General features: G+C 37.8%; 1 protein-coding gene across 1 annotated transcript; it reads left to right on the top strand.

Annotated features, from left to right (window-relative positions):
* The first annotated feature begins 13,097 nt into the window (after positions 1-13,097).
* On the top strand, positions 13,098-23,376 carry LOC107772477 (uncharacterized). Its single transcript, XM_016591983.2, has 9 exons — positions 13,098-13,581; positions 13,689-13,805; positions 15,229-15,311; positions 17,083-17,543; positions 18,509-18,684; positions 19,321-19,406; positions 20,333-20,466; positions 22,282-22,584; positions 23,183-23,376. Exons 1-9 carry the CDS (start codon positions 13,237-13,239, stop codon positions 23,362-23,364), a joined length of 1,887 nt encoding a protein of 628 aa, XP_016447469.1. The 5' UTR covers positions 13,098-13,236; the 3' UTR covers positions 23,365-23,376.
* The last annotated feature ends 369 nt before the right edge of the window (positions 23,377-23,745 follow it).

Below are 23,745 nucleotides of genomic sequence, written 5' to 3'. Positions count from 1 at the left end.
AAATGCTTGTGCTAGATCGTCCCAGGTATACCACCTGCTAGGATCCTGCCTCGTGTACCATTCTAATGCGGACCCGCTTAAACTTTGACTGAAATAAGCAATCAACAACTCATCCTTTCCACCTGCCCCTCTCATCTTACTGCAGAAACCTCGTAGATGTGCCATGGGATCACCATGTCCCTCATATAGGTCAAACTTTGGCATCTTAAAACCTGCCGGCAATTGAACATCAGGGAAGGGACACAAATCTTTGTAGGCCACACTAACTTGGCTACCCAATCCATGCATATTCCTGAAGGATTGCTCCAGGCTTTTCACTTTACGGAGCACTTCATCCTGCTCCGGATTCTTAGCTGGCCTCTCAGTTTCTGTTAGGAATTGAAGGTGAGGGGTGTAAGTGTATGGCTCGGGTGCTTTGAAGGTGAGTTCAGGAGGATAGTATTGATTGTCTTGAACCTGAAACACTGGTTGATCAGGTGATTTTTGCAATGTGGCGGGTGGAGGTGCCACGAAAACAGGAACAACTGATGGAGGAGGGTTTTGTTTGGGTGGTGAAGCTTGGGGATTATAGGAAGTTTCCCCTTGATAGTATTGGGCAATGGGGAAGCTCGTTGATGGACTAGTGGAAGGGTGTTCCGGAGTCCGAGCTGGTGAAAGGGCAGGAGTAGGGGGAAGTTTTGGTGATGTCTTGTCTCAACCTGTCTACTTCCTCCTTCATCATTTGCATCTCTGTCTTTTCCTCCTCAACACTTTTGTCCGAACCAGACATACTTTCCGGAATGGGCCCTTTTGATCTTGTGTGGTAATGGTAATCTGCCAGAACGTTCTAACGAGCTAACTGTTTTGAAATCTCTTTCTCTGGTAATAGAACAACAAACTTGTTAGCGTTAGAGTTTAACACATATTGCAATTTCACATTAGGGAATGCAATGTTCCTAGGCAGTTAACCATTTCTAACATGTTTTGCTTTGACTGCATGCGTCATTCCGGCTTATGTCCTTTATTTATTCACTTTGCCTCTGCTTTTTATCTTTTAGTGGAGGTCGAATCTTATGTTGATTGCCTACGTATCATGTCCCCGTATGAATCAGACCGAGCGTAGTTCTGGCATTAGTAAAAATAAAGACGCAATTTTGCATTTTATTACCAAAATATGTTATTACAAGCTACGCATTTGAAGAAAAACAAACAAATGAAATACAGACTCCACACTATTAACATTGTTTGATATGAAAAGAGAACAGAGGGGTAGACAACAGACTTTTAAAAACCAAACAAGTGCAGACTTGAACTAGGGATACATTAAAGCCTTGAACTTTGGTGCCCGCGAGGCATCGTTCGGCCTTTCCGCGGGTTTTGGTGTCAGGCCTCTTTTCAAGCTTTTTAATTCCTCCATGATCCGGTGGACATAACCCATGACTGAGGCAAAAAGGGTATCACGGGGCATTTCTTCACATGTTAGGCACTTCGTGGTGATGTAGCGCCCAATCTCATCGATCCTACCCCTGATTCTATCCCTTTCCATACACAGCTGTTCTATTTGTTGATTCTTTAATCCCAAAACTTGAGTGTTGTCAAAGAGCTGATCCTGGAACCTCTCCATTTGTTCTTCCATTCGGGCTATTGAATCATAACAGCGCTCCCTGTCTATTCTAGCATCTCGGGCTTGTTTAAGGACCCGATCTCTGAGAGTGGAATTTGTTTCTCTCAATATTGCAATGCTCCCTTCATAATCCCTTCTCACTTTCCATAGGTGCTTTTTCCGTGCTGCTGCACCTTCTGCCCATCTGGCCCGTATTCTTGCTATGCTAGCCTCGAATCTTTCCAAGTCTTTTCGGCTTTCAATGACCTGATTCCTTAACCCTGCTATCAACTTTTTATCGGACTTGCTTCTCTATTGGTTGTCGGCATCCATTTTCATCTTCCGGATATGAGCTTTGAGGATCTCGCTTTCTCTGGCTAGTTTGTTCTTTTCTCCTTCGTCGGCAGCAACCTGCACTTTGTTCTCAAATTTCAGATCCTTAATCTGTTGTTTCAGCTTGCCTATTTCTGCCCTGTAGCTCTCTTCTTTACCCAACCAATCCCACTGTTCTCGTGATGCCTGGACGAACTCTTGGAGATGGGGTTTTTTGGTCGGTCTCCCGAACTCGATTTCTTTCCTAAACCAAGCACGGTATCCCGGCGAAACTTCACCCTTGGACCGATCACGTACACATGTATTGGTTGTTAGGTATTGACATTCGCTCCAAATTTGTCGGACGGCTGCTTCAGGAAACTATCCGTTGGGCCCGATCTCGACTACTTGGCCACTAAGATCTTCATCTTTCGGAACTATTTGGCATCTCCCCAGCTGTCTCAAGACTCGATATGGGGCGTAGGGTTGAATACTACGGAATCCCATCAAAAGGAAATGGGGTCCCGTGGCGGGCATATATATGATTTCATTCGTAGGCAACCATCCAAATGTCCATCCTATTTGGCTCGCAGTAATAGAACGGAATCGGGCTATCCATTCCGTGACCCCCTCTAGTAAGCTGATCCCGTCAACCCTTGTGGAAAATTCCTCTATGCATTTTTTCTCTGTCGATCCATAACTCATAAATAGAGGACGACGACATAGGTGTTTGATCATCCACATCTGTAGCAACACATTGCACCCCTCAAAGAAATTTCCCCCGGCTTTGCAAGCTGTGAGAGCGTGGAAGATTTCAGCTACTATCATGGGTACGAGGGTGCTGTTGACCTGAGTGAGTAAAGTGCTGACAACCCCGGACACTCGTATGTCAATGTTCCCATCTTTTCTAGGAAATACCAGGAGTCCCAGAAAGGCTATCATGAATGCAACACACCTATGTTCTTCCCACTTTAGGCGGTTTCCTTTGCTACAGATTTTGTTTTCCGGCTTGTTGAACCCCCCTATGTGTCCATACCTGTTGTATATAAACCGCAAAGTACAAAAACCAGCTGCCAAATCTGGATTGTGGACCCCCCTGCTTATTTTCAGAGAGTCTAGGAACCTGTGTACGGCTACGGCCCTTGGAGCGATCAGGTACTGGTGTCTTAAAGAAATTTTGGGGCTCCCGATGTACCCGACTATTTCTTCCAATGTTGGGGTAAGTTCAAAATCCGAGAAGCGAAATACGTTGGGAGCCGGATCCCAGAATGCGACCAAGGCCTTTATGATATCCCCTCTAGGATTAATCTTCAGCAACCCAGGGAGGCCTCCCAAGTATATATTGATTGTGTCGTGTCCTGCCTCGCCCAAGTCATCCCACCACATGTGCAACTCCAAAGGAATCTTGTTCACAATTGTTACGTGCGAAGTCTAACTTGTGCTCATTCTGCACATTTATTAGTGTGATTAAGTAAAAAAAAATTATCTGACTCAACACGTTGGCTATATGTATATTTATTATTATTTCTATTTTTTCCTTCGAGATTTAAAGGAAGATCCGGTTCCGAACACGGCCTTCCAGCACTTCGGGAATGAAGATTTTAAGGCTGTGGGGGTCAACCGACCAAAACTCTAAAGGATGATCAAAAGTAACCGTTTACACAAAGTTAGCCTTCCGGCGTCCCTTTCGGGAACATTCGACTATTTTTGCAAAAAACGGCATCACCTGACTTATTTATGTTGACAATCAAAAATTGACATTTTTTTTTGACTATTTTTTTTGCAAAAGGGGAGGTTGAACCCGATGAGGGTTGCTTACGTATATCACACCCTGTGAGAATCAAACCGGCGTAGTTCGGGCCGATAAAACAAACTTATTTTGAAAAAAGAAAACTCCATTTTATTGGCAAATAAAACTATATTTTTTTTTTCATTTTCTCAAAAATTCGGTAGAGTTTCGACATCATTTTCAAAACAAGTGATTAACCCTCGTGCCTATATTTCTCTTTCCTCAAAATATTCACAAGCCAGTCCGAAGCAAATAAATGCACAAGTAGAAGCAAGTAAGATGCATCAAGATGGTCATTTTCATTTTTGGTACACCTGTCCTAGACAGACCCAACCCCTGTGTTGAGCCTCCAAAGTCAAATGCACGTGATGCAAACAAACGTTCCTACTAGGGATCCGGCATGAAACTGAGTTATTCTAAGTTCATAACTGGGTATTTGTTCTAGACTGTGTACATGAAATGAAAACTCGAGCCGAGGAGGAGGCTACGTACCGGGAACCAAAAGGCCATCCGGCTTAGTAACTTGTCCGGCCTCTTTCTTATTTCAGGTATTGACACTAACAGAATAGGGAGTCTCGACCAACAAGCACATCCCCGGAGGTAAGAAGAGAAGGGTTTCGGCATAGTTTATATACAGTTCAGATAATATCAAAGCGGTAAAAGCAGCATTTAGCACATTAGGCCCAAACATGTAACAAAATCAGATAAAGCCAAATATAACAATTTATCAAAGCTCGAATTCTGAACCCTGAACCAGAGATTCTGGGTTCGGGTCCCCAACAGAGTTGCCAGAGCTGTCACACCTCCTTTTTCGCCCGCGCCACCCACAACAGAGACGCGGAAGGGAGTTTATTCCAATTAAAGGACAATCGAAACGGGATTTATTTCTTTATTTTAGAGTCGCCACTTGGGAGATTTATGGTGTCCCAAGTCACCGGTTGAATCCCGAATCGAGGAAAAGAATGACTCTGTTTAACAGTTTGCGTACCAGAAATCCGGATAAGGAATTCTGTTAACCCGGGAGAAGGTGTTAGGCATTCCCGAGTTCCATGGTTCTAGAACGGTCGCTCAACTGTCATATTCGGCTTGATTATATGATATAATACATGTTGAATATATGTGCGAATTTTAACTTTTAACCGCTTTTATCATTATTATTATTATTATTATTATTATTATTTTATTTTATTTTTTTATTTTTTTCGAGAATTGCAACTTTGTGAAAATATATCTTGAACCACGTCACCATCAATGTACCCGTGGTCGTCGACACACTTCGACTCTGTTGAGATTTGGATTTGGGTCACATAAATGTGCAGCCGAGTATAGCAAAATAACATTATTAAATACGCGCCTAAAGACTAACGTGTTGTTATTATTTTTTTTGTAGGGCCGTGAAATTTGCTAAACGGCCCGTCCCGAAATCTAAGTACTTTTAAATAAATAATTATTGAGGGCCCCGCAATTTTTGTATTTATTTTTGGCGAAGCACGCCTCCTTTATTTTATGGATATCTTAAAATGACTATATTTCTATTAAATTCGTCTCTAAAATAAAAGAGAAAAAATCCTAATTAATTACATGCTTTAAAAAACGTAACATATTAAATGCTAGGTTAAGACAAATGTTAACGGAAAGGAATATTACTAAAAATTGAAATTATAAATACAATACGGAATCGCTAAATAATATATTCAAAAGAAACTAATTATCCCATAACCAGATTAAACTCGCATTGTTAGATGACTTGAACCGTTGAAATTAATTATTTACAACTATTGGAAATTAGAATCAATCTTAATTACTAATGCGTATTTCAAAAATTTATTAAATTTAACATTAACTCATCTTGTTTGAACTCAAATCATGCCATAATGCCTAATTCGCGAAATTAATTTAAATTCATGCTTTAACTAAATTTAGCTACATGTTTACGATTAACTTAATGTTGACAATATTAAAACCTTCATAGCTAGTGAACTTAATCAGTTTTGCCAAGCCGATTCACTAAAGACCAACTCATGTTATTTTCCTCTTATTCCAATTATTAAATAGTTTGACAGTAATGAGCATGTATAAATATATACTACCTAATATTCAAGTTAAATCAAAGTATTATTTAATACGTCACTACAAGATGTCTGGTTATGCGAAGCGACAAAAATTTACAGAATAATAATACATAAAATAGCCTAAATACAATTAGTAAAAGAAACAAAGAAAAAGCTAAATTAAAACTTTAAAGTTCCATTCTTCATATGTATTCATACTTTCACATTTCACTTTACAATATGCCAAAGTTACAGTTGTGTACCTGGTATTGTCAATACAAGAAGAAGAAAGTCAGCAAAGTAGTATGTAACACAGCAACAACAACAATAACCAACAATAACCAACAAACGGAACACCCAGTGACAGATTTGAAAACCAAATAAAACCAGCAATAACCAGTGAAGTAGTAGCAAATAACCAATCAAACTCAAGGAACAAACCACATGAAAATCCAGAAACACCAACAATAATCAACGGGCAGAAACAAAGTGACCTTCTTTTTTTTTTAAATTGAAAGACCAGTTAATGTTTAACCCTTAATTCTCTCTTAATGTTCAGAAAATTCTTTCTTTTAAACTCTCTTCAAATTCAAATCCCCAAAAATCTTTTAATATTTTCGAATTTTTTCTCTCTATTTTCAACTCATTCTCCTCCCTTAATTCTGTCCAAGTATGCTCTATTTATGTCTCATAACAGACCCCTTAATCAATTAATCAAATAATAAAACCATCCACTTTCTCTTACCAAACCCACTACTACATAAAAAAATACAATTATTATTTATTTAATCAACTTTTCTTGAGCCCCGTAATCCTACTATGTCTTGTTCCCCATGATTGATTAAACAAATGTATTATTCCTCACCATTATGTCTTGTCCCCCATTATTGATTAAACAAATGCATTATTCCCCACCATTATGTCTTGTTCCCCACTACGTATAAAAAAATGTATTAATTTAATATTATTAGTACCTAGTGGACGGAACACTCAGATTAAATAATTGTTCAAATTTTCAATTCCAAAAACACCCCTCTGAAATTACTGAAATTACCATTCTACCCCTGAAAATACTGCAATTTACCATTCTACCCTCATCAGCTATAACCAATTCACCTAATCAGTTCTAACCAATATACAACAGCTATAACCAATTCCTAATCAAATTCAATCAACAAATTCAAACTAAATGATGAACAACAAAGAAACAACTGGAATTATTTTGACTGAACAATATATTTTTATTATTATTTCTTTTTTTTAACAACAAACCTACTTTCAGATTCAACAACAATAACAAACAAGTAGATTCAAATCACTAAACTCAATAATCAATTGAACTTCAAATTAAATCTAACAACATTACCACCAACAACTTCTATATTAAACTAAACAAAAACATAAAACAATCTGAAGAAATAATCAAAAAACGATAAACGACGAACAAGAAAAGAATTAAACATATAATGATTTCAAATCCGAGAATATCAAACAAAATACAGACAGAAATGAAACTTAAACCAACTAACCGGAAATGGACAACGAAGAACTCGAACGGCAATGGAAAAAACTCGAACCAAGACTGTCAACGACCTAATGGATTTCGACTCAACAGGAACGTTACACCAAATGGAACGACAAACTTGAAAGTCAGTCGACAAAATTGAAAGTCAGTCGACAAACTCACACGAACTCTCTACGAGCTTTAAATGAATTCCATTGATGAAACAAACTTCCGTCGCCATTTTCCGGCCATTTCCGGTGGTGATGGAGTTCAATCGACGAAGAAGAAGCAACAGCAGCAGCAGCGCTGCTTGTCGTGGTCGTTGGGCTGCTTCACGTAGCAGAAACGATGGCGGATTTGGGTGGTGTATTGGTGTCACTGTGTGTGTTGTTCAACGGCTGGAAGACGAAGCAGGAGGGAGGTCGTTCATGGCTGGTCGTTCAGCTGAGGAAGATGGACGACGGGGCAACTGCTGCGTCCATGGCGACGTGAAGCAAAAGAAGGTGAAAGGGTCGCCATTGACTGGCTCGAGCTCAACTAGAGTTGTCGAAGACAAAGAAGATGAAGGATGGTCGTGGGGCTGCTCGTGCGTGTGTGTGTGTGTTGAAGGAGAAGAGGCGGGGGGAAGGGCAGCCATGGTTGGAGGGTTTGGAAGGAGAAGAAGAGGAGAGATGGGGGGGCGGGTAGCTTTTAGGTTTATTAGGGTTTTTTTCAAAACAAAATCCAAATGGAAGAAAGGGTGGGGGTGTTTGCTTGGGGTTATGGGGCGGACCGGGTCGGATCGACCCGGTAGGAGTTTATTTGGTTTGGGCCATGGTTGATTTAAATTAGAAGGTGGCCCAATCCGATATTCCTCCTCTTTTATTGCTTATTTTCTTTTACTTTCTAAAATTAAAATTCTAAATTAAGTTACAAACTAAATTAACTTATTAAAAATACTAATTAATTCCTAGCAACAATTATCATATAAAATGAAATGACAATTAAAATACAATCACACAATTTGGACATTAAAGGCTAAAAATGCAAAAGATGCCTATTTTTATAATTTCCATTCTTGTAAAACAAACTTAATTACTCATAATTGCAAACTTAAATCCTAAATGCAAATGTGACATATTTTTTATTAATTTATCAAATAAACATGCACAGACAAATGCAAACAATACAAGAAAAATAGCACAAAATTCACAACAATTGCAAACAAACAAAAAATTATTTTATTTTTGGAATTTTCTGGAGTAATTCTCATATAGGGCAAAATTCACGTGCTTACAGGTATTGTCTTATTACGAATAAGATAGAATTTTGGAATTTGAATTCTTATAAGTGAGCTCTACCACACGATCTAGAGTAAGAAGAAAGAATGACAATCCTAAAGGCCTTGTAGCCTCCTGCTTATAAGTGTGGTGCATGACACACCCATAAACAAGACTCTACTAGACACGGCTTGTAGACTCCCTAGGACAGAACTGCTCTGATACCACTTTTGTCACGACCCAAATCGATGGGCCGCGACAGGCACCCGGTACCTTACTCAACTGAGTACCAATATAACGTATCTTTTCATGTCATACTATCATAAATAACTGAGCCGGAGAGGCTGCCGAGAAATAGGTAGAATACAACAGGTAATGTCAACTTATACATAAGACATATGGGCCTCTAAGACCAAAATGACCACTTGAACACTAAACATAGGCCGACAAGGCCATACAATCTTTTACGTACATGACATTTGTCTACAAGCCTCTAAGAATACATAATTTTCATAAAGGCTGGGACAGAGTCCCGCCATACCAAACAATACATATCTAACTCATACTAACCAAACAAGTAACTCCGAAGCAAATGGAGCACACCAACATATTCCGCCGAGCTGATAGCCTACTTGGAGGGCTTTTGACCTGTCTATCGGGACCTGCGGGCATGAAACGCAGCATCCCCGGGCAAAAAGGGACGTCAGTACGAATAATGTACTTAGTATGAAAGGCATATAAATAAGTACATAACAGACATAGAGGAAATATATAGTAAATGACTCCACCTGTAAGTCTGAATAACTTTGTAAACCATGAAATAATTATAGTATTATGTATATGTGTATGAATGTCATGTCGTGCATATGTACATGTTTCATAACATCATCAGCCTATGAGGGCATCCCATCATATCATCTTGGCCATTGTGGGCAAAGTCATCAATGTATACCAGCTGATCAGGTGGTGGTGCGTATATAATGCCGTAACCATTTCCGATATCCCATATACATATATACACGTATATAACGCTATCTGGTCATAGGTCAATCACATGTATAAATGGGTGAAATGTATGAAAAATACATAAAAAATCTCAATATTCCTTCTGGATAAACTTTTTTTAACTGCGTATTATTCTGAGACCCATGAACAGTAGAGTAATTTATGAAAACTGTGTGTTTGCTCGTTTCTTCAGTATAATTTGGACCATGCCAAAAAAAGAAGGGATGGCCGTAACATACCCGAAGTAGGAAAAACTCTGTATAATATTCTTGGAGAAGATTGCACCGTACTCCTTTAGGACCACAAAATTTTTACGTTGCTACGGTTCTAGTCAATTCTTGTTATAATTGTTTGCAATAATTTTGTTGGAGATTTTAAAACTTGGCATCTGCTTGGAAAGTTGAATTTAGGATGAAAGAGTTAAATTTCATTCTCACTAAAATGAACTAAGCTTTTTGAAAGACCAAGCTTTTAAAATGACAAAGCTTTTCTTGTAATTTTTAGTGACTTACACGTTTTAGCCACTAAGCACATATGACTAATTAGTCATATGTTTGAATGGTGGCCTACTGCCACATAGCGAGTGGGTTGGAGATTATTAATCTTTACCCACTTATTAGTTAACTGGATAATGTTCTGTTACCCGGTAATTAATCAATTACCCGCATAATTTAAAAATTGCCCCAAATTACTTAAAATTATACTTATTTTTAATATAATTTTTATACATTATACTACCGTGGTCATATGGTATCTTACATGGTACTAGTTCATAATTATCGGGTATTATCGCTCGACCCGTATTTTATCCCAAATGCCAAACTTGGACGAAAATTCGTTTCCTTTGACTTGCTTCCCCTCTCACCTTCATGAATTTACTTATTACTTGTTTGAAATAGCATAATCCTTATAATCTCTGAATAATCTTTTCCTTGGACTGATGTCAATTACCTTACGACAAATTCAATGTACAATACTACATGGTGTAACATCGTCATAATGTAGTACTGTGGGACGTGACATCTCACTTCCGGGCTCTCATTAATTTATTTATGGCATATTTTCATGTATGAAAATATGGGGTGTAGCATCTTCAAATGTCACGACCCAAATCCTAACATGTCTTGAGGCGCCTATTGTGGTACTAGGCAAGCCGACATTTACGAATAATTCCAACACTTTTAATAAAAATAAATTTAAAGCAGTCTAAATAACACTTCTCTTAACATGGTAAAAAGATCCCAAACACAACGCGGAAAAACAACTCCCAAATCGGAGTGTCACATATTACATGAGCATTTAACGTCACAAGTCTGAAGTACACTATCTAAGATAGTCTGAAACAGGATATAATAAAAGGAAAGATAGGGATAGAGAAACAAGGACTGCGAACGCCGGGCAGCTACCTCGAAGTCTCCAAAGATCAGCTGTGCAAAGTATCAACACCCACCGTGTCCAGAAACACCTGGATCTGCACACAAAGTGTAGGGTGTAGCGTGAGTACAACCAACTCAGTAAGTAACAATACTAAATAAAGAACTGAAAGTAGTGACGAGCTCTGCAATTATAGTTCAACTTCAGAAATTTCAAAATAGGAAAATAGGCATGCTTTCAAGTTCGACAATTTAGGCCAAATCAGTTATCCTATATCAATTCAAGTAAAACAGAATATAACATCTTTAGAAAAACTTCCAGACAGTGATATATGTCAGCTAAGTGCAGCAATAATGAAGTCAAGGGCATTCTCACAGAGCAACAATCACTCAATCTTTCTCAATAGCTCAGCACTCGGCATTCGGCATTCAGCACTCAACACTCAACACTCGTACTCAATAGATACTTACGCTCACTGGGGGGTGTACAGACTCCGGAGGGGCTCGTTCAGCCTAAATGCTTTATCGCTGCGACGTGCATCCCGATCCCATAATATATATATATATATATATATATATATATATATATATAGGGCCAGAAGGCTTGTTGCGACGTGCAACCCGATCCACATATATACAACCCTAAAACTCGTTGCGGCGTGAAACCCGATCCATATATATACAACCATAAAGCTCGTTACGGCGTGCAACCCGATTCATATATATATACATATCGCTCACAGCTCGGAACTCAAGCCCTAACTCAGTCACCAACCTCTCCAGTCTCTCGGGCTCTCAGAAATTATAAAATCAGCCCAAACAGAAATGATGTAATGTATCAACAAGAAACAAGAAGAGGCTGAGTTATGATATGCAAGTAAAACTGTGAATGAGTACAAGACAACAATTAGCAAATAATTTAACAAGTACGCGACCTCTGCGGGTCCCAACAGTATCAACACATAGCCTAAACATGATTTCTAACATGATTTGCAGTCAAATTTCTATAACACAGGGAGAGCATATAGCTAACAACAAGTTATTCAACTTTGCAGTTCCATGGAATGCACCAAGTCACAAGTCCTACGGTGCACGCCCACATGCCCGTCACCTAGCATGTGCGTCACCTCCAAACCAATCACATAACACACAATTCGGGGTTCCATACCCTCAGAACCAGATTTAGAACTGTTACTTACCTCAATCCGTGCCAATCTCTACTTCAACACACCTTTTCCTCGCGAATCGACCTCCAAATGCTTCGAATCTAACCACAAACAATACGATAAAATCAACATGGGCTAAAGGAATCAATTCCACAGGAAAATACGAGATTATAAGTCAAAAATCCAAAATCGGCTCCGAGCCTGCATTTGGGCCCACGTCTCGAAATCAACAAAAGTTACAAAACCCGAAAAACCCATTCAAACACGAGTCTAACCATACCAAATTTATCAAAATCCGACACAAATCGCCACCCAAATGCCCAAAATTAACTCTCCAAATCCCTAGTCTCAAACCCCCAAATTACACCTCAAAAACACACCAACTAGGTGGGAAAATCAATAGGAAAACATAATTATTGAAGAAATTTAACCACAAGTGACTTACCTCAAGAATCCCTTCGAAATCCCTTTAAAAAAATCGCCCAATTCCGAGTTTGCAAAGTCAAGAAATGATAAAACCCTCGGAACCCAACATTTATATTCTACCCAGGCTTTTCGCACATGCGGCCAATTATCCGCACCTGCGGACCCGCTTCTGCGATTAAACCTCCGCATGCATAATTCACTTACCTAGTGTGCCTCCTCTTCTGCGACCCTTTCCCCGCATCTGCGCAATCGTAGGTGCGGAATAAATAACACTCATATTACATTTATATTACTAATCATTATATAACTACCGCATAACTAATTCCAACATAACTCATCCTTGCATAATTTATCCCTGCATAACTAGCACATGCATAACTAATCCTCGCATTACTTATTCGTGCATAACTAATACATACATAACTAATATCTGCATAACTAATACATGTATAACTATTACCTGCATAATTCTAATCGGCAATCAAACGACCCTAAGTGGCTAAATTGTATTTAGCCCTTTATTACAAGTCAAATTTAAACTCAACTTGATTTTTCTATTTCTTGTATTTTTAATTTATTTTTAGTTTTCGCTTTAGGTTATTATTATCTGGAAAAGAAAGGTTAATAAATGAAAAACAAATTACAACTAATAAAAAAATCAAAAGCAACCAATCTTTGTAGGGCAAATCTCTAAACCCCAAGTCCCTTCTTCTTCTTCTTAAACCCTGCAATTTCAAAGTAGAGATTTCACCTCCAAACAAAACCATCAATGGATGTGGAAGAAGATATACCAACGGCCCAAAAATCCACTCCTAGAAAACGTGGAAGGCCTGAAGATGATTATGATCGTGGAATTAACCAATCCACCGAAAAAAGAAGATTAAACGCAATCATATTAGCAAATTCAAAACCAAGTTATTGCCTAAAGCGAGGTGTAGGAAGTTTACACCAAGATTTTCAGAGTTTACGGTCTGAACATAGGCGAAGACTTCGGCGTTTACTGCAAAAATTGATGCGGCAACATAAATGGGCTGAGGCTAGTGGTGTATTAAGCGTACTTCTTAAAGGGACTGTACAAGAAAAAGCCATATTGAAAACTCGGAACAAGTTTACGGTACTGGACAATTTAATCACAATTGCTTTCTTTTGTTTTTGTTTTAAAAAAACTTTTTATTCAGTAGAATAGTTATGGTCTATTAATGTGGTTTAATACGGTTTTAGGCTACTTTGGAGCTTATTGAGCATATAAAAGGTGACACTATGAGTACTAGAAGGATACAGAATATTTATGAGCTTTGGATGAAGAAGCTTGGACCTATGAAAAACTGGCCCATGAAGGTAAATATTAGAAGGAAAAAAAAGAATATATTATTTCTTATATGTTTGTTCATTAGCTTCGTGCTTCTCTAAGTTGATCATTTTCAAGTGTTTCTGTAACATTTACTATTTCCTTGTTAAGTACTGTCAGGCTAGGATTTAATATTTGTTCATATTTTGTGGATTTCTTAACACATATACAAGGTCTAGGTCAAAACTACTAGGTTCGACCGAACCCATATATTACACTCTACATCCGCCCTTACGTACCCGTTATGTGCAATGTCTTAGTAAATTTACTTTCATTAACCCCAAAAAGTTATAAAGAACAAGATTTGTTTTCGTGGAAAAACTAAGTCTAGTGACTATTACTGCCTCTGTCTCAATTTGTTTGATGCAGTTCGAATTTCGAAAGTCAAACTTCTCGATTCTGATCGCGAAATCGGATATAGAATACTTAAGGTTTTTGAAATAAGTTTACATATTTGAAAACTATATAACAAGTACTATAAGTCACAGTAATTAATAATTCAATATATTTAAAAGGCATATGAAAAAACCGTGGTCAAGGAAAAACCTGTTTGACTTTGGAAATCTGAACTGTATCAAACAAATTGGGACAGAGCAGGTATTATTTTTGTTGTTGTTATTATTATTATTATTATTTTAGGAAGCACTAATATAAAATATATAGTTTTGAAGGTGGTTAAAGTACTAGTGATTTAATTATATGGCCTCTGTAACTAAGTTTGATAAAAATGCTTGACATGTTACAGTTGAGATAGCCACGGGGCTGTTCAGGACCTCTTAGGGAAAAGTGCCATTGATTATCATGTTTATAATTGGATTTATGTCTTCATATTATGTAATGTAAGTCACAGGATGCTAGTGATAGTGAAGTTTGAGATTGAATTCCTTTATATGCATTGTTATTTGAGGTATCAAGCTACCTGCATCTCTTTCTAGGTCTTTATTTAAAATTTTAAGCAATTTCATATAGAGTATCGAGCTAGCTACATCTCTTCCTTGCTCTATAAAATATTGCCACCTAATGTGATAGTGCTCAAATGGCCAACCCTTATGGAAAAAAAGAGAGTAAGCAAGTTGTTATTTTCTGTTATAGGGGAAATCCAATATAATAAAGGAAAAGAGTTCCCCTTTCTTAGTCTTGGATACCTCTTTATGTATGTGTTTTCCTTTTTTTTCCCATTTCAAAAAAGGAATAGACATATATAAAGAGGTGTCTAGGACTAAGAAAGGGAAGTCTATTCACTGGATCAGATGGTGCATTTTTTGGTTGCTGTAGTTACTTTAGTAAATGCTTATCATAATATGGATCATATCGTACAGGTGATGTTATGCCACTTCTTTGTTTGTAATTGGTAGCCATAGAACTGAATTTCACCTTTATGGTAGCTCATTGTGAAGTTTGAATTTGTGGCAGGATCGTTTTGCTGTTCAGTTGGAATTCATCCTTTTCTGTCTCAAATGCGGGAACACAGAGGACGCTCATCAGGCTGCCTTATCGTAAGTTCTTGTCTTGTAATGAATGATGATTTTTATCTTTCTCATGTAGGTTGGCGAAAAATCAATTGCCTATTAATAGAAGAAAGTTTCATTTATTTTTTTGAGAAAAGAACTAAAGTTCTAAAAAGGGGTCTAGGATGGTAGTCTTTTTTATTGAGCTATATCTGACTTTTTCCTAATCGTGTCAATATTTTTATCTAATAGTATTGTGCTATCACATGCAGAGGAAAGTGACACTCTCTGGAGCGAAAGACTCCTCATTAACAGTTAGAACAATAATTCTATTTGCAACTTCGTTTAAGAATCTGTTTGCTTGTTGGTTTGAATCTTTACAGTAGTGTGGTTAACACTGTCAAAAGAGCAGGTTCTTTGATATTTTGTGGTGCGTAACTCCGTCAAAAGTAGCGTGCCTTTGGTCGGATTGTGATCTGGGAAGCTTGCTTAACCCAGGATAATCTCCAAAAAAAGAGGTTTTGTCTTTTTAACAGATGTTATTTGTGTGAGGAGGATCAGGAATCGTCAGAACATCTATTAAGAATAAGTGTTGCATAATCTTTTCTTCTGGTGTAAGAGCATGCAAATTGGAAATATGGATCAGTGCATGGAGTTCTTAGAACTGTTTGAAGGAAGTAGTTGCATACTTGATGTAGTACCGTATCCTCTGCTCCTTCAAGAGTCATGTACTTTTCTTTTACCATCTTAGTACCTTTATCAATAAAAAAATTTCCATTTCAAAAAAGATTTCCGTCAAAAGAGTAAGGGAAGAGCCCTGCCAGTCCTCCACCCCCCAGTTGATTGTTCATTGAATATTAAAGAACTCACATTCTCATAAACAATATTCCCCCAATTTCAATTTACGTAGTTTGATTGTGCACGAAGTTTGAGAATAAAAGGAAGACTTTTGGAACTTGTCCCTTGAAAGTTTAAAGGGTAAAAGCTTAAATGTGACCATCAATTTGTGTGGCTATAAAAGCTTCTCATTAAAGGTAAAATGGGTAAAAGGAAAAATTTAAAGTTAAATAGCTTTCAAATATAGAAATATGTCATTCTTTTTGGAACAGACTAATAAGGAAAGTGTGTCACATAAATTGAAATTGGAGGGAGTAGTATGCTTGGAGAACAAGGTTGACACAAGGATAGGCAGGAGAAGTATGCCACATGAAACAAAACGACTGATTACACATTCAGGCTGTGTCAAGCTTGTTCCACATTTTAGTATGACACCAATTATTGTATAAACTAGATGTAGGCCATTGATGATTTCTATTATTCCAATAACTAAAAAGAATTTTAACATTATATACTTAGTTTAATTTTTAAAAATGGGTGGTTTGACAGGAGTGTGTGCGCAGCCATTATATTTCTGAGGATTCCAACTACTCTCTGTTATATATTTCATCTGGATTTAGATGAATCATAATTTGTCTTCGCTAAACATTGTGGATATGTTAATCTAAAATGTGTCCATGAAGTCTAATCAAGTAAGATTGAGCAATATTACCTTCTTCCGTTTCTCTCGATGTCCAACTTTAAACCAAGTAAACATGAGTTGCATATTAATAATCCTCTCTGTTCAGTGATCAATGTTTAGTGTGAAAAATTGTTGCACAAATATGTAGGTATCAATAGTCAGTCATATTTTTGGTGGCAAAGCCGCAAAATCCTTTCTTTTAAGATGACTGCTTTGTTGGAATTCAGTGTAGCATCTGTTTATATTTTTGTTAAAATTCCAAAGGCTTAATGTACCCTTCTTGGCTGTGATTTGTGTCAGTGTCATGCAGGAACGTGGTTTTGAGAGTGATCCTGTCTCTAATTTAGTTGTGGGCCTGACTTTTTATCAGTTATGGTATTCTACTATCCCGAAGGAGTTGCATTTGCCAGAGTTGGACAGATTTGATAGCCCGGTGCAGTCAGAGAACTTCGAGGACAGAATATATATGTCCATTTTAAATTCAGAGAGGCATGATGCTGTTGAAGGCCAAGAGGCTAATTCTCCGTTACATTGTGATTCAAACACCTCTATTAGGAATGACAAAGAGATCTCGGGAGTTGATCTCAGTCAACTGAGACAAGTGCCTGTGGTCTTTGATGATAATGTGCCGGGAGAAACACGAAATGACAATTTTCAGGCACAAGATTTTTACATGAATTCTGCTGAAAGAAGTGATCATGAAGGTTCTTCTATGGGTCATAGTGGTGATGTGCCTTATCATTCCATATTCTACAGTCGCGGTGAGTTGTGCTCATGGCTTAAATATTTTCTATGCTTCTATGTAGTCATATCTGGAATTCAATTCTGTAGCAAATTTTGTTTTTACTTGTAGAAAACCCTATGAGCCTGGTTTCTGGCAGTTGGACTTGGACTTGAGTACATGTGTAACATGGACTGAAAAAAACAAGTTCTCTTTTCTTTTTCCCTTTTTTCTTGTGAGGGCTTAGACCCTTTATCTATTTGTCTTAAAAGGAAGGTTGGGACAATGGATGACTGACTATCGATGATTTCTAGAATGCACTTGTCTCATAAATCATTCGAATAATTATATTTAGTTTGTACAGGTTATAATATGCTTGTAGCTACTAATACTTAAGCTGATCTTTGCTTCGAGTTTAGGTAATTTACAAGTATCAGCATCGTGTATACTTGGCCGAAAAAAGTTACATATAATAGCATAGGTATGAAGTTATAGGCAAGTATTCTCTAAATCTGCTTTGTGCCGTTTGAGAGCTTTCCAGATGAGTGGGAGCAGCAGCTGGCTAATGGCAGCAGTGGTCATAAGCCTTCCCTCATTTTGGATTGTTGGATAAACATATCTGCAACGAATATGGGGAAAAAACGTTAAGGCTTTTTAATCATTGTTAACTTTGGATGGTGGCGAAATGGGCCTCTAAGTATATGCTTCAGTTTACTAAAAGGATGATATGAAGACGAGGAAGATACTATTTTAGGAGAGTGGACATCCTCTTAGAATGTTGTCAAAAGGATCAAAAGGCAGTTGATATGAGGTGAAGACAATATGGAATTTCTAAGCCCTTCAATCCCTGTGAAGGTGGACATTGTGTATTCGGCTAGGTGCAGATTTTGTAAAGTCCAAAGTTCATGTATTACTGTCTGTTATGTATGGAATTTGGGATATGTTATGTTCGTCTTGGTGATAAAAGATTTAAATCCTGATATTTCTTACTCTATTCAAATGTAGGTCTTCCATTGTGGTTATTGCCTTTACAATTGCCTTCCTCAAATGAAAATTTAGAGGATGACCTCGCTATGCACCGGACCTTGCGTAATAACCATTATAAGAATGCAATAAAGTATTTACGACATGCTTTGTACTCGAATCCACCAGCACTCGAGGCTTTTCATCCTTTAATACAGGTAATATTGCTTATGTCCAAGTAAGAATTCATACTGTATATTTTCAAACTGTATTTGGAATTGCTTTTATGTAGACATGCTAGGAAGTTCGTGCATTTTCACATTATCCCATCTTTCTCGAGCTCATAATTAAGCTTGTATATTAAACCCACCACCTGAAATTAGTTTCATCTTAAGTTGTTTGTGTTCAAGAACGTTAAAAGCTACTACTATGAAAGACTTGTTAATATATACTACTTTTATATTATATCTTGATAAAATCAAGATGCATAGAAAGGATATTTGCATGGTAAGATATTGATGTTTCCTAATATAATTCTTAATGTCTATTGTCATATATTAAATATAAACTTAATCTGTAATTAAAGTTTGAACTTGCTTACTGGCCTTTTCACTTTATTGAGCAAGCAGGACTTGGCTTGGCTGAATGACACCTCCACGTAGCCTTCGCGAAGAAGGTTTTTTTTGGGGGGGTTTGGGGGGGGGGGAGAAGAAGAATGGAAGAAATACAAAGGAAAAATGCTAAAGAATTCAAGAATATTGTCAAAAAAATTTCCATCTCATTTATGTATCAGTTGTGAGAGATATATTTATATAATATCTTTTTCACGTTCTTGAACATCAATATCTTGGCAGATGCTGCTGCTCGGGGATCAGGTAAAGGAGGCTCTTGATGAGGTGGAAAAATTTTCTCCGTACTCCGACACATCATTTCAGTTGAGGTAACTGTTTCTTCCTTGTGAAAAGTTGAATGTAGCCTAGAAAATAATGACATGATGAGTATTGAACTTCTCTGACTAAACAGTGTTGGTGCCTAGGATATCAGTATTGCTGATATTGGATTTGATGTGAAGTGAATGATTAAACATTGAAGTGGTGTTGACTGCTTAATAGATGTTGCCACTTAAACTTTTCTTCACTATTTGCTAGAGATCTTTATGGAAAGTGATCCAACCTGTAGTTTCTCTTAACCAAGGTGGATCATACATCATAGTTGTTCAAATGTCACTCGGTGTTTAGTAATTACCCGCTCAATGCATATGATATTTTAAGTACAGTGATCTTCTCTTAGGACCTTTAGTGCAGGTATGCCGTTTGGAAGGTCCATTGTTTAGTACTTTAGGTGCAAGGTACCCTGTTCTGCACGGTATGATTCATTGTCTTTTACTGCTGCATCAGCAGACAATTACCGTTGTTAAAACTCTTGCGTCACACAATGATTAAAGTTCTTTTGCCTTGTCCAGCCCTTTCTCAGTTGGTCCGTCTTTTGCAAAGATTTTGTACCATCATTTGTCCGACTGCTCTCACTCTTCAGCTACCGTGCTCCATAGACAAACAAAACTCATTTGCCTAAGACCTTTGTGCAACGTTATTAACACAAATGCGCTGCTCCGCGTAGCCGAGTGCTCATGAGTCAGGATCCTTTCTCGTCAGGCATGCTTTATTAAACAAAGGAAATTTACCAGGGAAATTTAAAACAATTTGCCGTATTGAGTTTCTTGTCGTGTCTTTAGTTGAATGTTTGATGTACAATTGAGCATTATTTGTCGTTAGTCGAGTGCGTGATGTACAACCGAGCATTATTACTTTCTCCAGTTTTACTCACTACATCTGATTTCTTCTGGTTTCTTTATTCTTAATCATGCAGGTTGAAAGCTGCTATCTTGGAGCATTTTGACAGTGGTAACTATGTCAAACTTTCAACAATGTTTGAGGAAAATTTGGAAAAGGATCCTACATGTAGCCACTCATTAGGGAGACTCATCAGCTTGCATAGAAGTGGTACATACCTTACCTGAAAAATTATTTTATTAACTTCATCCTGAAGAGATAAGAGACACAATAATCCTAGTGCTTCCACAAGGTTTGAAGTACCGACTTAAGGAACACACATGCAAGAAATAATGCTCAATAATTTCCTTACACAAACTATTCGTTCTATAAAGAAAATGGACCTTGGGCCTAACTCAACTCCAATAGTTAGCTATGAAGGATGATTTTCCATGATCATATAAGGAAACAACTCATTCCCTCAGCCAATGTGGAGCGCACTTAACATCCCCACACATCTAAATCATGACATCTAAGAACAACATAACTTGTGGACCCAAAATTGGATAAACCAAGAACATGGATGAACCTGGCTCTGATACCATGTAAAAAATTGAACTTTGGGCGTAACTCTAACTCCAAAAGTGAACTCATGAAATGAGCACCGGCCATCGGTTCTTATCAAGTTTAATATATCTAATATATGGGCCATCGGTCCACACGATATTAACTCAATTTTTTAAGGAGGAGGGTCCATTAAGGTAGCTCGCTATCTGGGTCTTGCGTGTCGTTATTGCGTTGCACTACTGCTCGGGCCAGGCGCACCCCACCAAAAAAAAAAATGTACCGGCCAAGACTATATAAGGAGATGACAGCACGTTCTAACCAATGTGCACTTGGCCTTTCAAAAGTGTAAAAATAATATTACTTAATTTTATGTTCAAATCCAATAATTTTGCCCCTTCCATTTTGGACAATTTTGTGGCAAGTGTTTGTATCTGTCCTAATAGAAAAGTGGACACCAGTGCCAGAAGGTTCGTGCCCAGACGGGCTGGGGGAAGGCAAATCTAGACAGCCTCATTGGAGAGGCTGGTTCCACGATTCAAACCATAGTCACCCATAGAAACGCAGAGTGCTTCTCCATTGCTACGAGGCTAGCCTTCATCAGTCCAAAATGATCAGGAAAACTGAACGATCTGCAGTGCCATTAAAAAGAAAGAGATCATATGTATGTACTAGCGAATTTCAGATCTCAAAATAGAAGGAAACCATCTCTGTTTATTCGCAGAAAACTATGGGGACCTATGCTTTGCAAGGTACTCTAGTTCTAGATTTGTTGATTATAGCAGATGATCATCAGAAACATCAGAGACTTGATGAGATTAGTGCAACAGATTCTACAACCCCTCAACTCTCTACCTGATCAATGAAGACATCTGTGTGCAACAAGATGACCATAATATTGAAGGAAGGAGAGGTCCCAGGGGTTTAATTGGCAAAGGTTGAGGGACTTGTGTCATAGGTCACATGTTCGAGCCTTGTGCCAAGCAAACTAACTGTGGTATTTAAGTGGAGAAGGATAGAGAGGTGGACCCAGCATCCCCGAATCTCAAAGACTGCTGTTGGCCCAAAGGATCGGCTCCAGATGAGTTTCTCGGTCCTCAAAAATTATTGAAGGAAGGAGAATCTTAAGGAGAATTCAATCAATATGCTTCCTTCATATAACCCTTTTTTTGTTATGTTGCACTAAATAGAGAGATATTTGACATCTTCTGATTCATTTTGTATTTGTGTTAAGCTCATGCATATGAAGTCCTTGCATGTTTTTCAAGTTTCTCTTCATGAAAGGATAATAGCAGAAAAAAATAGCATATTATGATTTCATTTGATTGCATGATTTCATTTCAGGTTGAACTCACTTCTGATTCAACCTGAACAAATGTTTCATTATACGAAACTGTCTCAAATGATACCTTTGTGATTGATGAACTATTCATTGTATATTGAGTTTTATCTGTTTTCTTGGGCTCGGTTCATCAACCTTAGGAGAGTATAGCACTGAAAAGCTTGTGGAAATGATAGCTTTGCATTTGGATGCTACTCTTGCAAAATGTGACACATGGAAGGAGTTAGCGTGTTGCTTCCTGAGACTTTCTCAGTGTGAAGAAGATTGCATGTCTGTGTGCTTCAATGGTGAAGGTAGTGAGAAGCAAAATTTCTCGAACCAGATAAATCAGATTCCAAAAATATTTAGGAATTATGAATCTAGCAAGTCTTGGACGTTTCGTTGCAGATGGTGGCTGACACGTCACTTCAGCCAGAGCATACTCACTTCAGATATTGGTTCAGGTACAGCTTCATGCCTTTCTTGTTAGCATGCAATTTACTTGACATTTTTACCATAATAAAGGTCCAAATACTAAAGCTTTGGGGGCTTGATCTTGGTTTGAGGTGATTATAAGGTTGTGTGTATCTGTTTTTGTTGCATAGGATCACTTGGTTTGAAGACAATCTCTGATCACGTATTTCTGAAATCTGAATCACCTTGATTTTTATTTGCCTGAAAATAGTTGTGGAAAAGTGCATGGACCCTAACAAAAAGAGAGCGTCTGGTGATTGAGCTCTTAAGTTTTTTCTAGTTTCTTAATACTAAACGTATATGATGCCAAAGCCAAGAATTGACTTTACAGTTGGTTGATAGATGAATTTAGAAAATTTTAAATTCAAATTATTAAAAAATTACAATGATTCCGTTTGGCCCGCTGAAGTACGGCATCTTACTATAAAGTAAGATATCATGGTTTTTGATTGTTTTTAACTGAAGTAAGACACTTTGCTTTTTTAGTAAGGCACAGTACCTTTTTTAAGGGGTTTTCGTCTTTTTAGATGCTCTTATTTAGATATTGCTAGTGCGTTTCTTAATACTGTGATTACTTGTTGAGTGCAGGTGATTGGGAACTGCTGACTTACAAGGCCGCGGTGGCATGTTGCCTTTACGGGCGAGAATTTATGTATGTAGTGAAAGCTAGGGAGTGTTTGGAAGAGGAATCAAGTAATAAGAATATGTCTTCCATTTTGCACATGCATGCCAACAGTTGTACTGGATTTTACTTCAATGTACACAAGTAATTTTGTGCTGAACTGCTATCCTTTTCCGTTCTCTGTTTTTTTATTTAGGCGAGTTATCAAGCACCTCTTCTCATTCCCTGGGTGGTTTTCCTCTGCTACAGTGATAGACCCATAATTTCAGTAAGAGGAGTCAAAATATAAAGAATTAAAAACACGAAGAAACCATGTGTAATTTTTCAGCAAAGTGTGACTACAATGTAATTTTTCAGCAAAAAGATATCAAATGACACACCTTAATATAGGTGTGGTTCTGCTGCAGCTTTAGGAGATATCGTCCTTTGAGACTGTGTGTAATAATCCGACTGGTCGTTTTGAGCAATTGTGTCCGATTTGGTAGTTTGAGGTCACGAGCAGCTTCATATTATGTGTATTGACTTGCGT

This window comes from Nicotiana tabacum, chromosome 8, assembly GCF_000715075.1.
Source record: "Nicotiana tabacum cultivar K326 chromosome 8, ASM71507v2, whole genome shotgun sequence".
NCBI classification, from domain to species: domain Eukaryota; kingdom Viridiplantae; phylum Streptophyta; class Magnoliopsida; order Solanales; family Solanaceae; genus Nicotiana; species Nicotiana tabacum.
Note: the sequence above shows the minus strand (reverse complement) of the source record. Positions and strands in the feature narration are given on the sequence as shown.